The sequence below is a fragment of the Pipistrellus kuhlii genome, unplaced genomic scaffold (assembly GCF_014108245.1).
Source record: "Pipistrellus kuhlii isolate mPipKuh1 unplaced genomic scaffold, mPipKuh1.p scaffold_m20_p_17, whole genome shotgun sequence".
In the NCBI taxonomy this organism is placed as follows: Eukaryota; Metazoa; Chordata; class Mammalia; order Chiroptera; family Vespertilionidae; genus Pipistrellus; species Pipistrellus kuhlii.
The window spans coordinates 519,702-541,797 of NW_023425482.1; the positions used below are offsets into that span (position 1 = coordinate 519,702).

A 22,096-nucleotide genomic window follows, 5' to 3' on the forward strand; every position below is an offset into this window, starting at 1 on the left:
AGTTTTTAATGTGTTTATTTAAAAAACACACAAAAAAAAACTTATTAGCCTGGCCTGTGTTGCTCAGTGGTTTTGCATCAATCTATGAACCAGGAGGTCACAGTTTGATTCCCAGTCAGGGCACACACCCAGGTTGTGGGCTCAAGCCCCCGTATGGGGTGTGTAGAAAGCAGCTGATCAATGATTCTCTCATCCTTTATTTTTATCTCTCTCTCTCTCTCTCCCTACCCCTTCCTCTCTCTGACATCAATACAAGTATATTTTTAAAGACTTATTAGAGTCTTCCAATAATTGTTATGCAACTTCATATATAATGCAAAAATATTAAAATTGGATACTTCCATTTCCCTTTTGGTATTGTGATATATTTTATTTTTAAATATGTTTAAACCACACATGCTTTGTTTTCTTTAAATTGTCTAATATCTTTCAAAAAATTATGAACTGAAAATGATTATCTTTTTATATTTACCTCCAGATTTACCATTCTTGCATTCTTCATTCCTATGTTTTACCTAGTATCAATTTTTGGTGCCTGAATTTTTGTAGCATGGCCTTCAGATGAAGAGCCCTCTCAGTATTTGTTTGTCTCAAAACAAGACAAACCCCTCCAACTTTATTTCCCTTATTTTGAAGGATTTTAGTTGGGCATAGATTTGTAGCTTTCAACATTTTAAAGATATTCTTTTGTTGTCTTCTTACCCATTGTTATTAATGGGAATAAATCTTTATTATTATGCAATGTATCTTTTTTAAGGGGTTGGGTTGGTTACTTTTAAGATTTTTCCCTTTTAACCTTAGTGTTCATCAGTTTGATTATAAGGAGCATAGATTTCGCTTTTTGTGTGTGCTGATGTTACTTGGGGTTCATTGAGCTTCTTGAATATATGGGTTGATGCTTTTTCTTTTTTAAAACTATTTCAGATGTCTTTCCATTGTCCCCTTCCAATCAGTTCTTGCCTCACCCCAGGCCTTTCCACGCTATTGTCTGTGTCCATGGATTATGCATATTCTATCTAAAAGGCTAATATGTTAAGTGTCCTTCCCTCCATCAGGGTAATTATATCATGTAGCAAAGTCCAGGTTCCTCTCCCTAGCAAGACTAGCCTCCTTGCAGTTTCTTCAGCCCAAGAATACTTTAGCTGGGTGGAAACACTTTACACTGTAACCAAATGTCTGTGAAGCATTTTCTCATTTGATCCTCACAGAAGTCCTGGAGTAGGTACATAGGAGATTTGGTGGAATCATATTTTCTTTTCATCAGCTGGAAAACAAAGATTTCTATTGTTTAGAAACTTGACCTGACTGAAAAGAAATGTTGAACCTTGAAAATGACTTCATGTTTTCTCACTGCACAGAATATAGTCAAATACTGCTGCAGTTAAATATTTTACCCTTTGTTCTCCTTGCATGACCTATAACAATAATATGTTTCGTGTTGATAATATTTACTGCTGTGTTGGTGACAATCACCTGAAAGAGATGCTGGGGTGTTTGAGTGGGTGGGAAAAAGTTTAGCAAAATCAGAAAGGAGTTCTAATTAAGCAAGTTTGTTCTATATCTATAAAAGGCTAAGGTGATTCACACATGTGCGATACATATAAAGCTCTTGATGGCATCTATCACAACTGTGTTTTCATTTGTCCTTATCGATCAAGAATTTGGTAGGAGGCAGCCAATCAATTATAGAGAAAGGTCTAATAGCGATATTAAAATATTTCTTCTAATTATTTTCCTTTCAGTGTGCACGAATTTGTGCATTGGGGAGCTAGTACACATATAAGCTCTTTGGTAATTCTCTGTCTGCCCTCCCCCCATTCCCTTTAATACCTATCAGACTGTGCCATGCTTCCATGCCTCTGGGCCTAATTTGTTGATCAATTTATGTTTATTAAGTTCCATGTATAAGGGCAATCATATGATACTTGCGTTTCTCTGACTGTCTTATTTCACTTAGCATGATATTCTCCAGGTCCCTCCATGCTGTCTTGAAGGGTAAGAGATCCTTCCTTTTTTATGTCTGCATAGTATTCCATAGCTTTTCTTAATCCACTCATCTACTGATAGGGACTTGGGCTTTTCAGATCTTAACTGTTGTAAATAGCACTGCTATGAACATAGGGATGCATATATTCTTTCTGATTGGTGTTTTGGGATTCGTAGGATATAGTCCTAGATTGGATCACCTGGGCAATTGGCAGTTCCATTTTTAATTTCTTGAGGAAATTCCATACTCTTCCATAGTACTTATAACAGCCTGCATTCTCACCAGTAGTGTACTAGGGTTCTCTTTTCTCTACATCCTCTCCAACACTGTTGTTTATTTATAGATGGCAGCCAATTCTGCAAATGTGAGGTGATACCTCGTTGTCATTTTAGTCTCTTTGATAGTGACTTTGAGCATTTTTTCATGTTTGTTGACCATTCTTATATTCTCTTTGAAGTGTCTCTTTAAGTCCTTTGTCCGTTTTTGATAGGGCTGTTTGTCTTCCTTTTGTTGAGTTGTATGAGATAGTTATATATTTTAGAAATGATCCCCTTATCCAATGTATCATTTGCAAATATGTTCTTTCACACAGTGGGTTCCATTTGTATTTTGAGGATGGTTTCTGTTGCTGTGCAGATTTTTAACTGTATGTAGTCTCATTTATTTATTTTTTTACTTTGTCTTGCCCTAGATGTACCTATGAAAATTCTGCCACGAGTTACCTAAGATTTTTCTGCCTATATTTTCTTCTAAGATTTTTATAGTTACATGACTTACTTTTTCTTTTTACAATAAATCAAACTTGGGAAATATTTTGGCCAATATTTGTAAATTTTTATTTTGCCCTATTGATTATTTCTTCTTCTGAATCTCCAATAACATGTATGCTGGATTGACAGTGTCTCAAAAATCATTATGGCTCTATTTATTTATTTTTTCTCAATTTTTTTCTCCACCCTGGGCTTCAGTGGCTAATTTCTGTGGCAACCACAGAGCAGGGGGCTTGGCTCTGCTCCAGTGGCTAATTTATTTTCTTCTATTGTGTTTAATCTTCCATAGATATCATCCATCAATTTAAAAAAATATTCCAGATAGTTCATTTTTCAATTTCTGAACTTGCCTTTGTCCCAAGTCTTTGTCTTCTAATTTCAACATCTGAATCATTTGTGGGTATGTTTCTATTAAGTGATTTTTCTCTTGAGTATGGGCTAAGATTTCTTCTAATTTTTTAACATTTCTAGCTATCTTTTAATAGTAATCATTTTGTTATTACATACTCAATATTACATATTATATACTGTTGACTGAATTCTGTTAGTTTTCTGAAAAGAAATTAGTCCCACCAGGTAATCCTACCTAATCAAAGAGTAATATGCAAATTAACCATCACTACGCTCAAGCCACACCCACCAGCCACACCTACCAACCAATCAGACCAAGTATGCGAATTAACCCCAACCAAGATGGCTGCAGCCACAGAAAACAGTTGAGAGGCTTGGGTTTCCCAGGCAATAGAAGAAGCCAAGCTTTCCACACACACTGGTCTGCCTAGGCCTCCACTCAAGGATACAAAGTTTCAATTATAGAAGGTAAATCCCAAGAAAAATGGCAGCAGCTGCAAAGCTGGAGAGAACAGGCTAGGGTTGCCCCCGACAATGGAGGAAGCAAAGCTTTCCACCTGCTCTGGCAGGCCTAGGCCTCCATTCAGTGCTACAAAGTTCAATTATAGAAGATACATAAAACCAAACAGAAATGGTGGCAGCCACAGAGCAGGGGGCTTGGCTCTGCTTCAGGCCACAAAGTTTCAATTGTAGAAGGTAAATAAATTCCAGATACCAGGACCTCTGCTTGGGTCACCAGGGGGCGTGGCCATCCTGCAAACCACCACAGGCCCCTCACTCAGGCCACCTCACACCTCAAGAGAACCCCCACCCTGATTTGGGACACCCTTCAGGGCAAACCAACTAGCCCCCACCCATGCACCAGGCCTCTATCCTATCTAATAAAAGAGTAATATGCAGATTGACCATCACTCCAACACACAATTTGGCTGCCCCCATGTGGTCAAAGATCCTGCCCCTATGTGGACACAAGATGGCCACCACAAGATGGCCAGCAGGGGAGGGCAGTTGAGAGGGACCAGGTCTGCAAGGGAAGGCAGTTGGAGGGGATCAATCCTGCAGGGGAGGGAAGGGCAGTTAGGGGTGACTAGGCCAGCAGAAGAGGGAAGTTGGGGTCAAACAGACTGTCAGGGGAGCAGTTAGACATCAATCAGGCAGGCATGGGAATGGTTAGGGGGTGATCAGGCTGGCAGGAAGAAGTGGTTAGAGACAATCAGGAAGGCAGGCAGGTGAGCAGTTGGGAGCCAGCAGTCATGGATTGTGAGAGGGATGTCCCACTGCCCGTTTAGACCTGATCCCAGTCGGATCGGGTCAAAACAGGCAGTTGAACATCCCTTGAGGGGTCCCAGATTGGAGAGGGTACAGGCTGGGCTGAGGGGCACTCTCCCACCCTGTACACGAATTTCCTGCACCGGGCCTGTAGTCTATAAATAAAAGTCAAGCGACCTGAACAATGGAATGACCAGAATGACTTGTCTCTATGATGCGCAATGTGTCAGTCAACCTGCCCAATTGTGGCCTCAGCCGGACCTTACAACCTCCTACATCTCTGCCCCCTTGCTAACCCTGCCCCAACTGGTCCCTCCTTGATTGGGAGTGGAGCTGGCCAGTCCCTCTCCTGTCCAGCTCCACCCATGTCATGACTTGGGATAGAGCCACCCAGCCAACTGCCCACAGTCCCTCCCCTGGCCAGCCCCATCCATGATCAGCCCCCAAACCCGATTGGGGGCAGGTCCAGATGGCCAACTTCCCATGGCCCCTCCCCCAGCCAGCCCTACCTCCAATCAACATACCATTTCAAAAAGGGGTGGGGCTGGCAGACATCCAGCTCTCCCCAGCTGGCCAGGCCTAATGGGCCTCTATCATGGCAGGCCAACTGGACCCCACCCATGCATGAATTCATGCACCCCACACTATGACACCCACTGGCACCAGGCCAGCCCAGACAGGTGAGATGCAATTGGTTGGGGGCCTGACCATCGCCCCATAATTGCTCTACAGAGGGAGGCGCAGGCCACCAGCCAGCAGGGTGATCAATCAGGGGGCTCCATGACTGCCCCAAAGGGGGAGGCCCAGACCACCCACTAGTGGGCTGTAGCAGGTGGGTGGGGCCTACTTCTATGAGACAAGCCTGGGTCCCGGGTGCTGGTGGCCAGAAGGAATGCCAGGTCCTGGGTGCTGATGGCCAGAGGGAAGCCCAGGACCCGGGTACCGGAAGCCAGAGAGAAGCACAGGTCCCAGGTGACAGTGACTGGAGGGAAGCCCAGGTCCCGGTGCTGGAGGGAAGCCAGTGCTGGCAGTCAGGGTAAGGAATGTCTACTCTTGTACGAATCTCATTCATCAGGCCTCTAGTAATTATATATCATGTAGAGCATGATATTTAAAACATTATGGTATTGGTGCATAAATATATCAAGAGAACAGAATAGAAAATCTATAAATATATTATAAATGGTAATTTACCTATGATGAAAGGCTAAAGACAATCTTGTTTTAATTGAGATATAATTGACATATCACATAATATTAATGTCATGTGTACAACATAGTGATTTGATATGTATATATTATTAAATGATCACAATAAGTTTAGTTAGCATTTATCACCACATATATTTGTAATTTTTTTCTTGTGAAGAGAACTTTTAAGATGTATGCTTACTAACTTTCAAATATATGCTGTATTATTATAGTTACCATGCTGCATATTACATCCCAAAGGCTTATTAATTTTATAACTGAAAGTTTATACTTTTTGACTACCTTTATCCATTTTGCCCACTTACCTTCCTCCAACTCTGGTACCTACCCTATTCTCTGTATCTATGAGTTTGACTTTTGTTTTCTGTTTTTAGATTCCACATATAAGTGAATCTGACTTATTTTACCTAACATAATACCCCCAAAGTCCATCCATGTTGTTACAAATGGCAGGATTTCCTTTGTTTTTATGGCTAAATAATAGCCATAAAAACATTGTGTATATGTAACACACTTTCCTTATCTACTCATCCATCAGAGGACACTTAAGTTGTTTCCATATCTTGGCTATTGCAAATACTTATTGCAGTGATCATGGGGATGACAATATTTTTTTGAGTTAGTGTTTTGTTTCCTTCAGATAAATATCCAGAAGTGGAATTGTTCGATCATGTGGTAGTTCTATTTTTTTAAAGAACCTTATACTTTTTATCCTAGTGGTTGCACCAGTTTACACTCCCAGCGAGAGTGCATGAGGATTTCTTTTCTCAACATCCTTACCAACATTTCTTTTATCTTTTTTATAATAGCCATTCTAACAGGTGTGAGATAATATCTCATTGTAGTTTCAATTTGGCTTTCCCTGATGATTAGAGATGTTGAGCACCTTTTCATGTACCTGTTGGCCATCTATCTGTATGTTGTTGTTTTTTTAATGTCTATTCAGATCATGTGTTCATTTTGCAGATTGTTTGAAATTTTTTATCTGTTGAGTTGTATTGTATGTTGTTTGGGCTATTAACCCCTTATTAAATATATGATTTGCAAATACCTCCCCCATTCTGTACATTGCTTTTTCATTTAGTTGATGGTTTTCTTTACTGTGCAGAAGCTTTGTAATTTGATATAGTCCCATGTATTTATTTTTTCTTTTGATGTCAATTGTAAAAAAAAATCATCACGAAAGACAGATGTGAAGGCGCTATGCTTTTTTTTCCTAGGAGTTTTAAGGTGTCCAATATTATGTTCTAGTCTTTAAATCATTTTTAATTGTTTAGTGTTTGTGTATGTGTGTTATGAGATAGTGGGCCAGTTTCATTCTTTTGCATATAGCTGATCGGTTTTTTCAACATTTGTTGTAGAGACGGTCCTTTTCCCATTCTTGTCTTCTTTGTCATAAGTTATTTAACTATATGTATGTGGGTTTATTATTTCTGGGCACTCTATTCTGTTCCATTGATCTTTGTGTTTGTTTTTATGCCAGTACCATACTATTTTGTTTACTACAACTTTGTAGTATAGTTTGAAATCAGGATCCCTCCAACGTTGTTCTTTTTCAAGATTGCATTGGCTATTCAAGGTCTTTTTTTTTTTTTGGTTATATACATATTTTAGGATTGTGTGTTTTATTTCTGTGAAAAATGCAATTGGAATTTTTATAGGGAATGCTTAATCTATAAATCTTTTGGGGTAATGTGGCTATTTTAATAATATCCTTGCAATCCACCAACATAAACTTTATTTCCATTTCTCTGTGTATTTTCATTCATCAATGTCATATAGTTTTCAGTGTAAAGTTCTTTTACCTCCTTCATTAAATAAAGGTGGACTCCAGATGGACTCAGGTATTGGGTAGCAAGATAGCCATTTTGGAAAAACATATAAATCTCATCTATTCAATATATCTCATCTACCATAAAGGATAAACTTCAAATAAGTTGAGTGATTTAATTATTAAAATGCAACCATAACATTTATTGGACTAAAACATAGAAGAATTACTTCATATATTTGATGTGAGGAAGGACTCTGTAACTAAGACTCACAATCAAGAAACTAAAAGAGAAAAGACTAGCCGAAACTGGTTTGGTTCAGTGGATAGAGGGTTAGCCTGCAGACTCAAGGGTCCCAGGTTTGATTCCGGTCAGGGCATGTACCTTGGTTGCGGGCATATCCCCATTAGGGGGTGTGCAAGAGGCAGCTGATCGATGACTCTCACTCATCGATGTTTCTAACTCTCTATCCGTCTCTCTTCTTCTCTGTAAAAAATCAATAAAATATATTTTTTTAAAAAGAGAGAGAAAAGACTAACAAATTTATCTGTGTAAATATAAAAAACTTTTGCATGACAAGAATCACTGGTAAGCAAAGCAGAAGAGAGATGACAAATGGGGGAAAGTATTTAAAACTTATATATACACAAGGAATTTATTATTTTTCTAATTTATAAAAAATTTCTAAAAATTAAAAAAAATAAATAAATAAAGACCAACAGCCCCGTAGAAAAAGGGGTTTAAGGACATGAATGAAAGTTTACAGAAAAATAAATATAAAAGGCTCTTATAAAAAGAAAAATACTCACTGAAGCTGGTTTTGCTCAGTGAATAGTGCATTGATTGGCCTGTGGACTGAAGGGTCCCAGGTTCGGTTCCAGTCAGGGGCATGTGCCATGGTTGTGGGCACGTCCCCAGTGGGAGGTGTGCAGGAGGCAGCTGATCGATGTTTCTAACTCCCTGTCTCTCTCCCTTCTTCTCTGTGTAAAAAAATAAAAATTTAAAAAAATACTCAACAATAACTCAGGAATTAACAATGAAAAGTCTACCAACATGCCATTTCTCCCTTATTAAATTGGTGTAAAAAAAAAACATACACAAAAAAAACGTTTTGACAAAATGCTTTGCTGATTGGGATATAAGGAAACAAGTACTGACGTTTATAGGAAGATGGCTGCTGACAGGAAGGCAGACTGCATGATAGTATGTGAGTGAGAGAATGAAAGTAGAGTGTGCAGACGTATGAGGAGTGTATATTTGTGGGTGAGGGACAGCTATACTTCAAGAGAGTGTTAGGGACTGTGGACCGGGCTCCCCTGACCGGGCAGCCTCCAGTGCTGCTGAAATCCCTTCCAGAGTGATGGGCTCTACCGTAGAGACTGCACAATCTTGAAGGGGAGAGTGGCTGTTATCAACACCCAGGGACTAGCTGTGAAGTTAGGAACACCAGATATCAAGTAGTGCGAATTTGCAGACTTGGATGAGCTCTGCACCTTCTCACAGAAAGGTCACATTTCACCTAGGAAAAGGTGAGGTCTGTGATCCAGGCAGGAGAGAGAAAAACACGTAAATGGGAGCCAGAGGTTCCGGGGAAGTCTGCGCCCCACAAAATCCATGGCCATTGAGGCTAGTGTGATCTGCAAATGTGGAAGAGGATCTACAGGGCTGCTGTCAGAGGGAACATAAAAATCAAACCATAGATGGACTGGGCGTAAAAAGCCACCTGAAAATTTACCAGTGTACCGGCTGCTTAGTGCCAGGGGAAAAAAGGCTGCACAAAGACTCGCACGCAGTGCCAGAGGGTAAAAATTGAGAGTTCACGTACTTCCTCTGGCTCTTTTTTTCTCTTTAAATCCTTGCTTTTGATTACTAAGCCCAGGATCACCCAATTGAGGACACTCTAAGAGACTGCAGGGAAAAGTTGTTTCTGTGGAACCTGGGAATCAGAGTGGGGAATAACAATTAGAGAACCAACTCTGGGGCAGTCCATTCTCCCAAACCTGTATTAAGTGAGACAGGAAAAACAAAATCTAAATACTGACTAGAGTGGACTTATAGGACTGTGGCTTACAACACTGAGGAACAGTGGAAAGTAGGGAACTTCAATACTGTCCTGACTACCTATAGGAAACAGGCATGCCAAACAGACCATTAGAGGAAGTGAATGAACTTCATTACTCATATTTTTATTTTTCCATCTTTTACTTAAGAAACTATTTTTTTTCTTTTTTTCTCTCTTAATTTTTACCTTTTAAATTATTATATTTTATTTTTAATCAGTATTATTACTACTACTATTTTACCTTTTATTTTTTTAAGTGTCATTTTATTTTATTTTGGAATTAGTGTTCTACATTCTATATTCATTTTTCTTTTAGCATCATTTTAATGTATCTCAACTTTACCTTTATGCCAACATTCTTTTCCCAATTCCTGCTTTAGTTTTCCCTATTCCTTCTTTAGTTTTCCCTATTCCTTCTTTTTACTGTTAAATATTCATTCTACTTATATGTCTAATTTCCGACCCCCCCCCCCCCAACGCTCTAAGTCCATGTACACTGCCCTCTTCTCTTTCTTCACAATCCAAATTTCTCTAAATTTCTCACTTCCCTTTCTTTGTTTGTTTGGTTTTTTTTGTTTCTTATCTTATCTTGCTCTGCTTTCTCTCTCTCCTATTGTTAATGTTTGCTTGATTGTTGATTAGATTGGTGTGTGTGTGTGCTTGTTTGTGAGACTGTTTCTCATTTTTTGTGTTTTTGTTTTTGTTAGTTTTTTTATTCTGTTTTTCCTCTCCTTGTTTGTTATTAGTTGTTGTTTGTACTTTGCATTCTTCTCTGGCTATTTGTTATTTGCATTTTTGGGGACTAGTGATTGTTCTATTTGAGTTTTCTCCCCATATAAATAGTTCCCCTGCTCCCTTCTTTTTTACTCTCTTTCTTTTCTCTTACTTTTTTTCCTTTTCTCAATATCATTTTTCCACTCTGGTTTTTTTTTTTTTTTTTTTTTTTTCTTAACCCCTAATTCTCTTTTCTCTGGTGGTCACCTTTATTTGGGGTTATTAGTAATGTGAATACATTTGTGTTCAGTGCCTTGTGCACTGTGCCTTGTTGTGTTGTATTTTGTGCCTTTAAATCAATGGAGGAGAGAGAGCTACATAACCAGACGCCCAGAGAGATCATGGGAAAACAAAGAAACAGCCCACATATGAAAGAAAAAGAGGCATCACCAGAAAAGGAAGTAAATAAAATGGAGGCAAGCAATATGTCAGAGAAAGAAATGGTCATAAGGTCGCTGAAAATAATGGAAGACAAATTTAACAATATGTGTAAAAACCAAGAGGAAATGAGGAAGAACCAAGAAGAAATGAAAAATGACATCACTGCTATAAAGAACTCAATAGAAAGAATCAATAGTAGCCCAGAAGAAGAATAGCACCACATCAGTAAGCTAGAAGACAAGGTAGGAAAAAATACCCAAGCAGAACAGCATCTAGGAAACAAAAAAACTTAAAAAAAACATGAGGAGAGCCAAAGGGAACTGGGGACAACATGAAACAAAACAACATCCGCATAATAGGGGTGCAAGAGGAGAGGAAACTGAGCAAGGAATAGAAAACCTGTTTGAAGAAATAATGACAGAAAAAAAAAAAAAAACTCACACAAGTCCAAGAAGCTCACAGAGTCCAAAACAAAATGAACCCCAAAAGACCGACACCCACATTGTAGTTAAATTGGCAAACACTACCAACAAAGTAAGAATCTTAAAAGCAGCCAGAGAGACAGAAAGTTACCTACAAAGGATCCCCCATCAGACTAATGACTGATTTCACAACAGAAGCACATCAGGCCGGAAAGGAATGAAATGAAATATACAAAATCATGAAAAGAAAGGGTCTGAATCCTAGAATACTGTACCCAGCAATGCTATCAATAAAAATTGAGGGTGAAATCAGGAGCTTCACAGACAAAATGGACTAAGGGAGTTTATTACCACCAAAGCAGCAATGCAAGAAATGCTCGAGAGTCTGCTGTAAAAAGAAATAGGAGGCAAAGATGGAACATAGGTGTAAAGAATAAAAAAATGGCAACAAACAAGTGCCTATCAAACAAGTACTCTCATACACTGCTGGTATCTAGTAAATGCGCCACTTTCTGTGGAGGATAATTTGATAAGCATCTATCAAAATTACAAATGCACTTTTTATTTTGACTCAGCAATCTGACTTCTGAGACTAATGGGACAAATTGTGTGTGTGTGTGTGTGTGTGTGTGTGTGTGTGTGTGTGAAATGATGTATTTTCATGAGTGTTCATTGTTATAGTAATACTAGAGGCCTGGTGCACAAAATTCATGCACAGGGGTGAGGGGGTGTCCCTCAGCCCAGCTTGCACCCTCTCCAATCTGGCACACCTCAAGGGATGTCCGACTGCCTGTTTAGGCCAGATCCCAGTGGATCAGGCCTAAATGGGCAGTTGGACATACCTCTCACAATCCAGATTGCTGGCTCCTCACCTGCCTGCCTTCCTGATTGCCCCAAACTGCTTCTGCCTGCCAGCCTGATCACCCTAACCACTCCCATGCCAGCCTAATTTATATCTAACTGCTCCCTGCCAGCCTGTTTTCCCCCAACTTCCCTCCTCTGCCAGCCTGGTCACCCTTAACTGCCCTTCCCTCCCCTGCAGGGTTGATTGCCGCCAACTGCCCTCCCTTGCAGGCCTGGTGCCTCCCAACTGCCCTCCCCTGCTGGCCATCTTGTGTCCACATAGGGGCAGCAATCTTAATCTTGTGTGTTGGAGTGATGGTCAATCTGCATATTACTTTTTATTAGATAGGATAGAGGCCTAGTGCATGGATGGGGGCCAGCTGATTTGCCCTGAAGGGCGTCCCAGATCAGGGTGGGGTTCCCTTGGGGTGTGGGGTGGCCTGAGCGAGAGGCTTGTGGTAGATTGCAGGCCAGCCACGCCCACAGGCGACCCAAGTGAAGGCCCTGGTATCTGAAATTTATTTACCTTCTACAATTGAAACTTTGTAGCGTGGAGTGGAGCCAAGCCTTCTGCTTGCTCCCTGGCAGCAGCCATTTCTGTTTAGATTTGTAGAGGAGGGCAGTTGGGGGGTGACCAGGCATTTAGGGGGGCTGTGAGGGGCGAGCAGGCCAGCAGGGGGGGGGCAGTTATGGGCAACCAGAATGGCAGAGGGGCAGTTGGGAGTGATCAGGCCAGCAGGTAGAGATGGTTAGGGGTGATCAGGCTGGCAGGGGGCAGTTAGGGGCACTCAGGGAGGCAAGCAAGTGAGTAGTTAGGAGCCAGCGGCCCTGGATTGTGAGAGGGACATCCGACTGCTGGTTTAGGTCCAATCCCCAGGATTAGGCCTAAACTAGCAGTCTGACATCCCCTGAGGGGGTCCTGGATTGGAGAGGGTGTGGGCTAGGCTGAGGGGACCCTTCCCATGTACAAATTTCGTGCACCAGGATGCTAGTAAATTATAAAAATATAAATCTGTCATTAAGGTTAGTGATTTTCACTAGTCATGTTCAGCCACATAGATGTAGTGACAGAGTTAGAAGAGACTTGGATGTACTTAGGATTCAGGTTCTGCTAAGCAAGTATGAAATGAGAGGTTCAAGGGAGTTCACATTAAGAGTGATTCTGAAGTTGTGTGACTAGTTGAACATAGAATTTAAGTTGTGTGACTAGTTGAACATAGAATTTAAGTTGGGGAGGGGAGGGGAGGGAAGTGGGGGAGGGAAAGGAGTTTGGTGATAATGTAAAGATGACCAGAGAGAAGGACACTTGGTAGTTTGGAGATGTTGCAGTTACTGGTCTAAGGGAGTGAAATGAGGAGAGTGAACTTAAAGTGGAAGACAAGATCATTGAAGCAGACAGGTCAGGGAATTGGGAGCCTAGGATAATATTAGGAATAGAAATATAGATATTTGGAATCACTGAGAATTAAGATAGGATTATTGGATATAGTGACACTGATCCAGGAGCTAAAATTCCTGAGGGTAAGAAATATGGTTGTCTACAAATCACTAAAACAGGAATAGATATTGCATGGTATAGTCTGATGAAACAATAACATTAGATTTCAGAAAAGGAGAGCAGTTGCCTGACAACAGCAATAAGGAGCAGGGAGGAAAGTAATATGAAGAATGTAAGAGAAAAAAATCAAGCCACCCACTTGAGAAGTCCACCCAGGAAATGGTGACCTCATTGGGAAATGGTTAGTTGTGGGAAATATTTGAAATTCTCCATTGTTTTGAGATTTCCAATTAGACATTATGTGTGGGGTGATTTAGTGTTTGCATATAGAAAGATCAAAGGTCTTGCCAGGAAATTGGCAAGTATGAGATTCAAAATCAAATTTTAGATTGAACTGGATATGCTAGACCGAGGCTACATCTATGTGAATCTGAATTATTCTACCTCATTATTCTTTACTGAGGAACATAAAAGCGTACAAGAAGGAATGGAGAAATGCTGGATGATAATAGGTAAGAATTACAGGTGTAATTGGAAAAAAAAAAAGGATACTCACAGTATTTTTTAATTTTTTAAAAACTGTATTCATTTAAAAAATGCTTCCTGCTAGGTGATGGGAATACATTTTTTATGTGTTATAAAGACATTTTCAATCTAGTAGTGGATCAAGGACATATGAATAGATGTTCTAATAGAATAGTCAGGAAAAATTAAGATTGAGTAGAAATTGGGAAAATTAAAGAAAATGACTATATTGAGGAGGTAGAGATGGCAAAGGGAATGGGAAGGAAGGAGGTCATCTAGGAAAGTCATTCTAGGAGGTCCATACTATAAGTTATGTCTTTGACAGTGTCTGTGACTCATTCTAGTGCTCCAGAACTACAAGAAAGTGTATTATTTTGGTGGTTTTTAAGTCACCCATTTTATGGTACTTTGTTATACTGACTCTAAGAAACAAATAACAAGAAGAATATCACAGAATAATGATACACACTCACAGAAACTAAGATGGTGGCATAGGTAAGCACCTAAACTGCTGCCTTGCACAACAATTTCAAAACTACAACTAAAAGAACAGACATAATACAAAACCACAGGAAAGCTGGCTGAGTGGAAATTCTACAACTAAAAGCAAAGAGAAAAACTCACGGAGAATCAGAGGAGCTACAAAGGGCTGAGGTACAGAGACATGCGCGCAGAAAGGAAGGGTGGCTGAGTGCCTGTCTGGCCTTCTCTGTCAGGAGGGAGAAGGAAGCTCCCTGAACCCCAGTTCTGACAGCACTGAACCCCAGTTCCGGGCGAGATCCTGTGGACCCAGGCTCAGGCAGAGAGAAAGGCACATGGAGGCTCAGAGGGCAGGAGTCTGGATGCACATGTGTGAATGCACACAGAGAAGACTGACTGCTGAGTGTGCTGCAGGCTTTCCCTAGCAGGAGGGAGTTGGATGCTCCAGACTGCACGGAACCCCAGTACCGGGTGAGCCCCTGGGAACCCAGGTTCTTACAAGGGGAATCCATACTTTCAGGTGGAAATTCAGGGGAGCCATGAAAGGCAGAAGTCTGGAGGCGTGTGCGCAAGTGCGCAGAGAGAGGACTGACTGCTGAGTGTGCAGCTGGCTTTCTTTAGCTGGAGGGAACCGGAAGCTCTTGACTGCACTGAACTTCAATTTCGGGCAAGAATCTGGGAATTCAGATTCATTGGGGAAAACTAGACTGTCTGGCAGCAGACAAAACTCGAGGGCAGCTTTCTCTCAGAGGTGCTTGCAGCGATTACTGAGGGACACTGAGACCCAGGGTCCTCACAGGGCAGGGGTGACGGGAAGCCAAGATTTTCTGCTCAGCCCTGAAACTCCACCCCATCCAAGCTGAGCACAGAGGCTTTTGCAATTTTGCAGGTCTTGTCTCATAAGGCTGTCTCCAGCACAGAAGTTCTCCTGGCATAGACACCTGGAGGTCAATTCCTTCCAGTGATGACAACAACAATCAAGACTTAACTACAGCAAGGCTGTACACACAGTACATAAAGGGGTAGCCTAGAGTGTCCACCTCAGGTAACTGGGGAGGCCAACCCATTGGGCCATATAGGACACCTAGCACACAAAGCTATCCTACCAACTCAGGGAAGCAACCAAAATGTGGAGACAAAGAAACAGATCACAAACTAAGGAAATGGAAGGAAAACAAAGGACTGATATAGAGTTCAAAACCACGGTTTTAAGGTTTTTCAAGAATTTCCTAGAAAAGGCTGATAAATTTAGCGAGACCCTCAAGGATATGAAAAAGGACCAACTAGAAATTAAACATACACTGACTGAAATAAAAAATATTATACAGAGACCCAACAGCAGACTAGAGGATTTAAATACGAAGAAGCAAAGAATACTCAACCAGAAAAAGGAAAAAAGAAAATAATGATCCAAAAAGTTGAAGATAGTGTAAGAATCCTCTGAGACAACTTCAAGAGTACCAACATCAGAATTATGGGGGTTCCAGAAGAGAGAGAGCAAGATTCTGAAAACCTATTTGAAGAAATAACTGAAAACTTCCCTAACCTGGTGAAAGAAATAGACTTACAAGTCCAGAAAATGCACAAAACCCCAAACAAAAGGAATCCAAAGAGGACCATACCACGACACATCATAATTAAAATGCCAAAAGCAAAAGACAATGAGAGAATATTAAAAGCAACAGAAAAACAGTTAATTACCTACAAGGGTGCCTATATGATTGTCAGCTGATTTCTCAACAGAAACAATGCAGGCCAGATGGGAGTGGAAAGAAATATTCAAAGTGATGAATAGCAAGAACCTACAACCAAGATTACTCTACCCAGCAAAGTTATCATTCAGAATGGAAGGTCAGATAAAAAACTTCATAGATAAGAAAAAGCTAAAAGAGTTCATCACCACCAAACCAGTATTATATGAAATGCTGAAAGATATAAGAAGAAGGAAAAAGTAAAGATACAAATTATGAACAACAAATACATATCAACAAGTGAATTAAAAATCTGAGGAACAGAATAGACTGGTGAATATAATAGAATCAGGGGCAAAGAAAGGGAGTGGATTGATAATTCTCAGGGGGAAAAGGGTGTGGGGGTGCAGGAAGAGACTGGACAAAAATAGTACACCTATGGATCACGACAGTGGGGGAAAGGTAAGAGCAGAGGGTGGGGTGGGAACCCAGTGGAGGGGAGCTATGGGGGAGAAAAGGAGAAACAATTGTAATAATCTGAACAATAAGATTTATTAAATTTTAGCCAGGACCGGTTTGGCTCAATGGATAGAGCGTCGGCTTGGGGACTGAAAGGTCCCGGGTTCAATTCCGGTCAAGGGCATGTACCTTGGCTGCGGGCATATCCCCAGTAGGGGGTGTGCAAGAGGCAGCTGATCGATGACTCTCTCTCATCGATGTTTCTGACTCTCTATCTCTCTCCCTTCCTCTCTGTACAAAATCAATAAAATATATTTTTTAAAAAAAGATTTATTAAATTTTAAAAAATAATAAATCTCTGGTAAAGGGTCGATAAATCTGAATTTTACATGTCATATAGTAAACATCAAGTAACACCACAACCATTGTTAAAAAAGAATGTTTCTTGGTCTTTAAATGGTTCAAATTGCAAATAAAGCCACTGGGTAGTGACATAAAAAAATAATAATAATTTTAAAAAAAACAATGATACACACTATTAAGTTTTGTCTTTTCATTTAAAGACTAGTAGTCCTGCGCACGAATCTGTCCACCAGTAGTTCATCAGTAGCTTGCTGCTACCCTCCTGACTGCTGTCCCACCCTCCTGTAGCTCCCTCTGCCTCCCTGTCCCCCCTCATAGCTTGCTGCCCTGCCCCCTCCTGTAGCTCTCTGCTGCCTGCTTATAGCTCCATGACCTACCAAATTCTGGATGCTATCAGAGGAGAGAATGACAGCAACACAATCATAGTAGGAGACTTTACTAGCCCATAAACATCACTGGATTAAATCCTCTAGACAAAAAAAGTAGCAAGAAACTTCAATCCTAAATGGCTCACTAGATCTGATGGACTTAAAAGACATCTTTAGATTCCATCCCAAAACTATGGAATATACATCCTTCTCAAGAGCAAATGGGACATTTTCAAAGATAGACCAGGTATTGGAATACAGGAAAAGTCTCTCCAAATTCAAGAAGACTGAAATCATATCTATCAAGCATCTCCTCAGATCACAATGGCATAAAATTAGAAATCAACTACAGTAAAAACAATCACAAAAATTCAAACACTTGGAGGCTCAATAACATGCTATTAAACAATTAGTGGGTTATCAAAAAGATCAAAGAAGAAATAAAAAAAACATCCTGGATACAAACGACAATGAAAACACAACAATCCAAAATCTTTGGGACATAGTGAAAGCAATCCTGAGAGAAAAGTTCATAGCATTCCAGGCCTACTTCAAAAAACAAAACAAAACAAAACAAAACAAAACAACTGGTAATAAAATATTTAGATGTTTTATTACCAGTTGTTTTGTTTTGTTTTAAGAATTAGAAAGAGAGCAACAAGAAAAGCCCAGAGTGAGGAAAAAGAAGGAAATAACAAAAACCAGAGCAGAAATAAATGACATAAAAACCAAAACCAAAACAAAACAAAAAACAATACAAAAAATCACTTAAACCAAGAGCTGGTTCTTTGAAAGGATCAACAAGACTGATGAGTCTCTAGCCAGGCTCACCAAGAAGCAAAGAGAGAAGACCCAAATAAACAAAATCAAAAATGAAAGAGGTGAAATAACAATAGACCCCACAGAAATATGAAGAACTGTTAAAAATAATAATAATAATAATAACTATGAGCAACTCTACTCCAACAAACTGGTCAACCTAGAAGAAATGGACATAATCCTAGAAAAATATGACCTTCCAAAACTCAATCAGGAGGAAAAAGTCTGAATAGGCCTATAATTATGGAGGAAATTGAAGCAGTAATAAAAAAAAAAATTTAAAAAAAACTTCAAACAAACTAAAGCCATATAAAACCTAGAAATAAAACCTATCTTCCTCAGACTATTCCAAAAAATTCAAGAGGAAGAAGCAAGTCCAAGCTCCTTCTATGAAGCAAGCATTACCCTAATCCAAAACCAGAAAAAGACAACACAATGAAAGAGAATTATAGACCAGTATCCCTCATGAACATAGATGCCAAAATCCTCAACAAAATTCTGGCAAATTGAGTTCAGCGTTATATTAGAAACATCATACACCATGAACAAATGGGATTTATTCCGAGGGAGCAAGGATGGTACAACATTTTTGCACATCAACAAATGCGATACACCATATAAAAAAAATAAAAAATAAAATAAAACTAGAGAGATAAAAACCATATAATCATATCCATTGATGCAGAAAGAGCATTTAACAAAATCCAACACCTTTTCTTGATAAAAATTCTCAGCAATCTCATCGATGTTTCTAACTCTCTATCCCTCTCTCTTCCTCTCTGTAAAAAAATCAATAAAATATATTTTTTTTTAAAAAGAAAAACAAAATTCTCAGCAAGGTGGGAATAGAAGGGTCAAAATTCAACATAATAAAAGCCATACATAACAAACCCACAGCCAACATCATACTCAATGGACAAAACTAAAACCATTTCCCCTAAGAATAGGAACAAGACAAAGATGTCCACTCTCACCACTCCTGTTTGACATAGTACTGTAAGTACTAGCCATTGCAATCAGACAAAATAAAAGGCAGCCAAATTGGAAAAGAAGAAGTAAAACTTTTTATTCATATACATGATATTATACATAGAAAACCTCAAAGACTCCATAAAAAAACTACAAGACGTAATAAATGAATTTGGCAATGTATCAGGATACAAAATTAACACCCAGAAGTCTATGGCTTTTCTGTACACCAATAATGAACTAAGAGAAAGAGAAATTTAAAAAGCAATGCCACTTACCATTGCAACAAAAAATTAAGATACCTAGGAATAAACTTAACCAAGGAGACAAAGGACCTGTACTCAGAAAATTTAAAGATGCTGAAAAAAAAAAGAGAGGAAGACATGAACAAATGGAAGAATATACCATGTTCATGGATTGGTAGAATCAACATCATTAAAATGTCCATACTACCCAAAGCAATCTATAAATTAAATGCTATCCTCAATAAAAATACCAATGACATACTTCTAAGACTAGAACAAATTTTCCAAAAATTCATCTGGAATAAAATAAAGTAAAAAGACCCTGAATAGCTGCAGCAATCTTGAGAAAGAAGAACAATGTTGGAGGAATCACAATACCAGATACCAAGCTATACTACAAAGCCACTGTTCTCAAAACTGTCTGGTAACGGCACAAGAACAGATATATAGACCAGTGGAACAGAACAGAGAACCCAGAAATCAATACAAGCCAGTAAGCTCAATTAATATTTGACAAAGGAGGCAAGAGCATACAATGGAGTCAAAACAGTCTCTTCAATAAATGGTGTTGGGAAAATTGGACAGATACATGCAAACAAAAACAAAACTAGATCAACTTACACCATACACAAAAATAAACTCAAAATGGATAAAGGACTTAAATGTAAGACAAGTAACCTTAAAAATCTAAGAGGAATCCACAGGCAGTAAAATATCAGACATATGTCATAGCAATATCTTTATGTTATAGCTTCTAGGGCAATGGAAAGTAAGGAAAAAATAAACAAGACTACATCAAACTAAAAAGCATGTGCACAGCAAAAGAAACCATCAATAAAATGAAAATGGAGCTCACTATATGAGAGAACATGTTTGCCAATGTTATCTCAGATAAGGGCCTAATCTCCAAAATTTACAGGGAACTCATACATCTTAACAAAAGGAAAATAAACAATCCAATAAAAAATGGGCAAAGGACTTAAATAGACACTTCTCAAAAGTGGACAAGCAGAAGGCCAAGAGACATATGAAAACATGCTCGAAGTAACTAATCATCTGAGAGATGCAAATCAAAACAACAATGAGGTACCATCTCATACCTGTCAGAATGGCTATCATCAACAAATCAACAAACAACAAGTGCTGGAGATGATTGGGAGAAAAAAGGAACCCTCGTGCACTGCTGGTGAGAATGCAGACTGGTGTAGCCACTGTGGAAAATAGTATGGCATTACCTCAAAAAACTAAAAATGTAACTTCCATTTAACCCAGTAATCCCACTTAAGGAATATTTCCCAAGAAATCAGAAACATCAATCAGAAAGGACATATGCACCCCTATGTTCATAGCAGCACAATTTACAATAGCTAAGATTTGGAAACAGCTTAAGTACCCATCAGCAGATGAGTGAATTAAAATGCTATGGTACATCTACCCAATGGAATACTATGCTACACTAAAAAAATAAATAAATAAAATTTTAAAAAAGGAATTCCTACCATTTGCAACAACACGGATGAAACTGGAGAGCATTATGCTAATTGAAATAAGCCAGTGGAGAAAGATAAATGATCTCACATGATCTCACTCATTTGTGGAATATAATGAACAACATAAACTGATGAAGAAAAATAGATCCAGAGACAGAGAAGCATCCAACAGACTGTCAAACCTCAGAGGGAAAGCGAAGGGGGAGAGGGGGTGATTAGAAATCCATCAAAGGACTTGTATGCATGCTTGTAAGCATAACCAATAGACACAGGCACTAGTGGGGTGAAGGCATGTGCTGGGGGTTGGAGGTGGCTGGGGAGAGGTCAATGGAGGGAAAAAGGAGATATATATGTAATACTTTAAACTAGGGGTGTCGAACTCAATCAGAGAAGGGGCCAAAATCTAAAATCCAGCCTAAATCGCGGGCCGAATGGTTTACTGAACAGTCATAAACTGTCGTTGTGATGGAAACACAGCGGAGTGCAGTGATGACAGCGCGGTGCGGGCCACATTGCAAGGCCTGGCGGGACGGATTTGGCCCACGGGCCTTGTGTTTGACACATGTGCTTTAAACAATAAAGAATTTTTAAAAAATAAAGCTCTACTCTCCTAAAAGTAATGAAAGCTAGATTACGACAATTCTGATTAGTCTCCAGTCACAGCATCACTTGGTCACAGTATAACGCACCTCACAGTCACAGCCAATCCTGGTTGTATAGAAGGGTCCACCCCACCCCATTCACAGTCCCTGGAGCCTAATCAGGGCAGATGAAGGCTTCCCTACCATGCGGACATCCTGGGCGTGGCATGCACAGGCACGCACAACACACATGCTCTCTTTTACACACACAGACATGCACTCTCATAATTACATCCCAAGCTGACACAGCCACATAATCATGCACACACACACACACACACACACACACACACCTTCCCATCACCTTCCTCAGCAGGTGATTCACATAGGCAGAAGTCAGCTGCCTCCACCCGCCTCCACCCGCATCCGCAACCGGAAATCTCCGGGCCTCCTGCGTCCCTCCGCAACCACGACCCCCCATTCCCTCCACTCACCACACAGATCATCATGACCGCAGGGCTGACGTGAATTGAACCATAGGTCGAAGTCCATTAGCTCCCTCAGGGGCCTGTGAGAAACGTAGCCCAAAACGGAAAAGAGCGAACGGAGACCCAAGCAGACCTGGGCTGCTGCAGCTGGGATCTCGGGTTCCAGACGGGACGCCCCGGGGGCTCCTGGGAGCTCCGACGCACGCGGGAGTGCGCAGGCGCAGACCACCAACCCTGGGCTGGCGTGTGGCTCCTAGGCGAGTGAGTCCTGGCGGCT

General features: G+C 40.1%; 2 protein-coding genes across 8 annotated transcripts in view; one reads left to right on the forward strand and one right to left on the reverse strand.

The window, feature by feature from the left end:
- Window positions 1-21,947, reverse strand: part of ZNF566 (zinc finger protein 566) — a 140,092-nt gene extending 118,145 nt beyond the window's left edge. Inside the window, exon 1 of one of the 2 annotated variants that reach the window (XM_045582490.1) lies at window positions 21,826-21,947. In XM_045582490.1, the coding sequence (XP_045438446.1) occupies window positions 21,826-21,840 (15 nt within the window). In that variant the 5' untranslated portion in view covers window positions 21,841-21,947. The remainder of the gene's footprint in view (window positions 1-21,825) is intronic. The other variant, XM_045582489.1, reaches the window with a different exon arrangement.
- ZNF382 (zinc finger protein 382) overlaps window positions 21,922-22,096 on the forward strand; it is a 45,697-nt gene continuing 45,522 nt past the window's right edge. For 2 of the 6 annotated variants that reach the window (XM_036440328.2, XM_036440331.2), the window contains exon 1: window positions 21,928-22,063. The gene's annotated coding sequence lies outside the window, so the exon portion shown is untranslated. Of the gene's footprint in view, window positions 22,081-22,096 lie in introns of all 6 variants that reach the window. The other 4 variants (XM_036440329.2, XM_045582486.1, XM_036440324.2 and 1 more) reach the window with 3 other exon arrangements.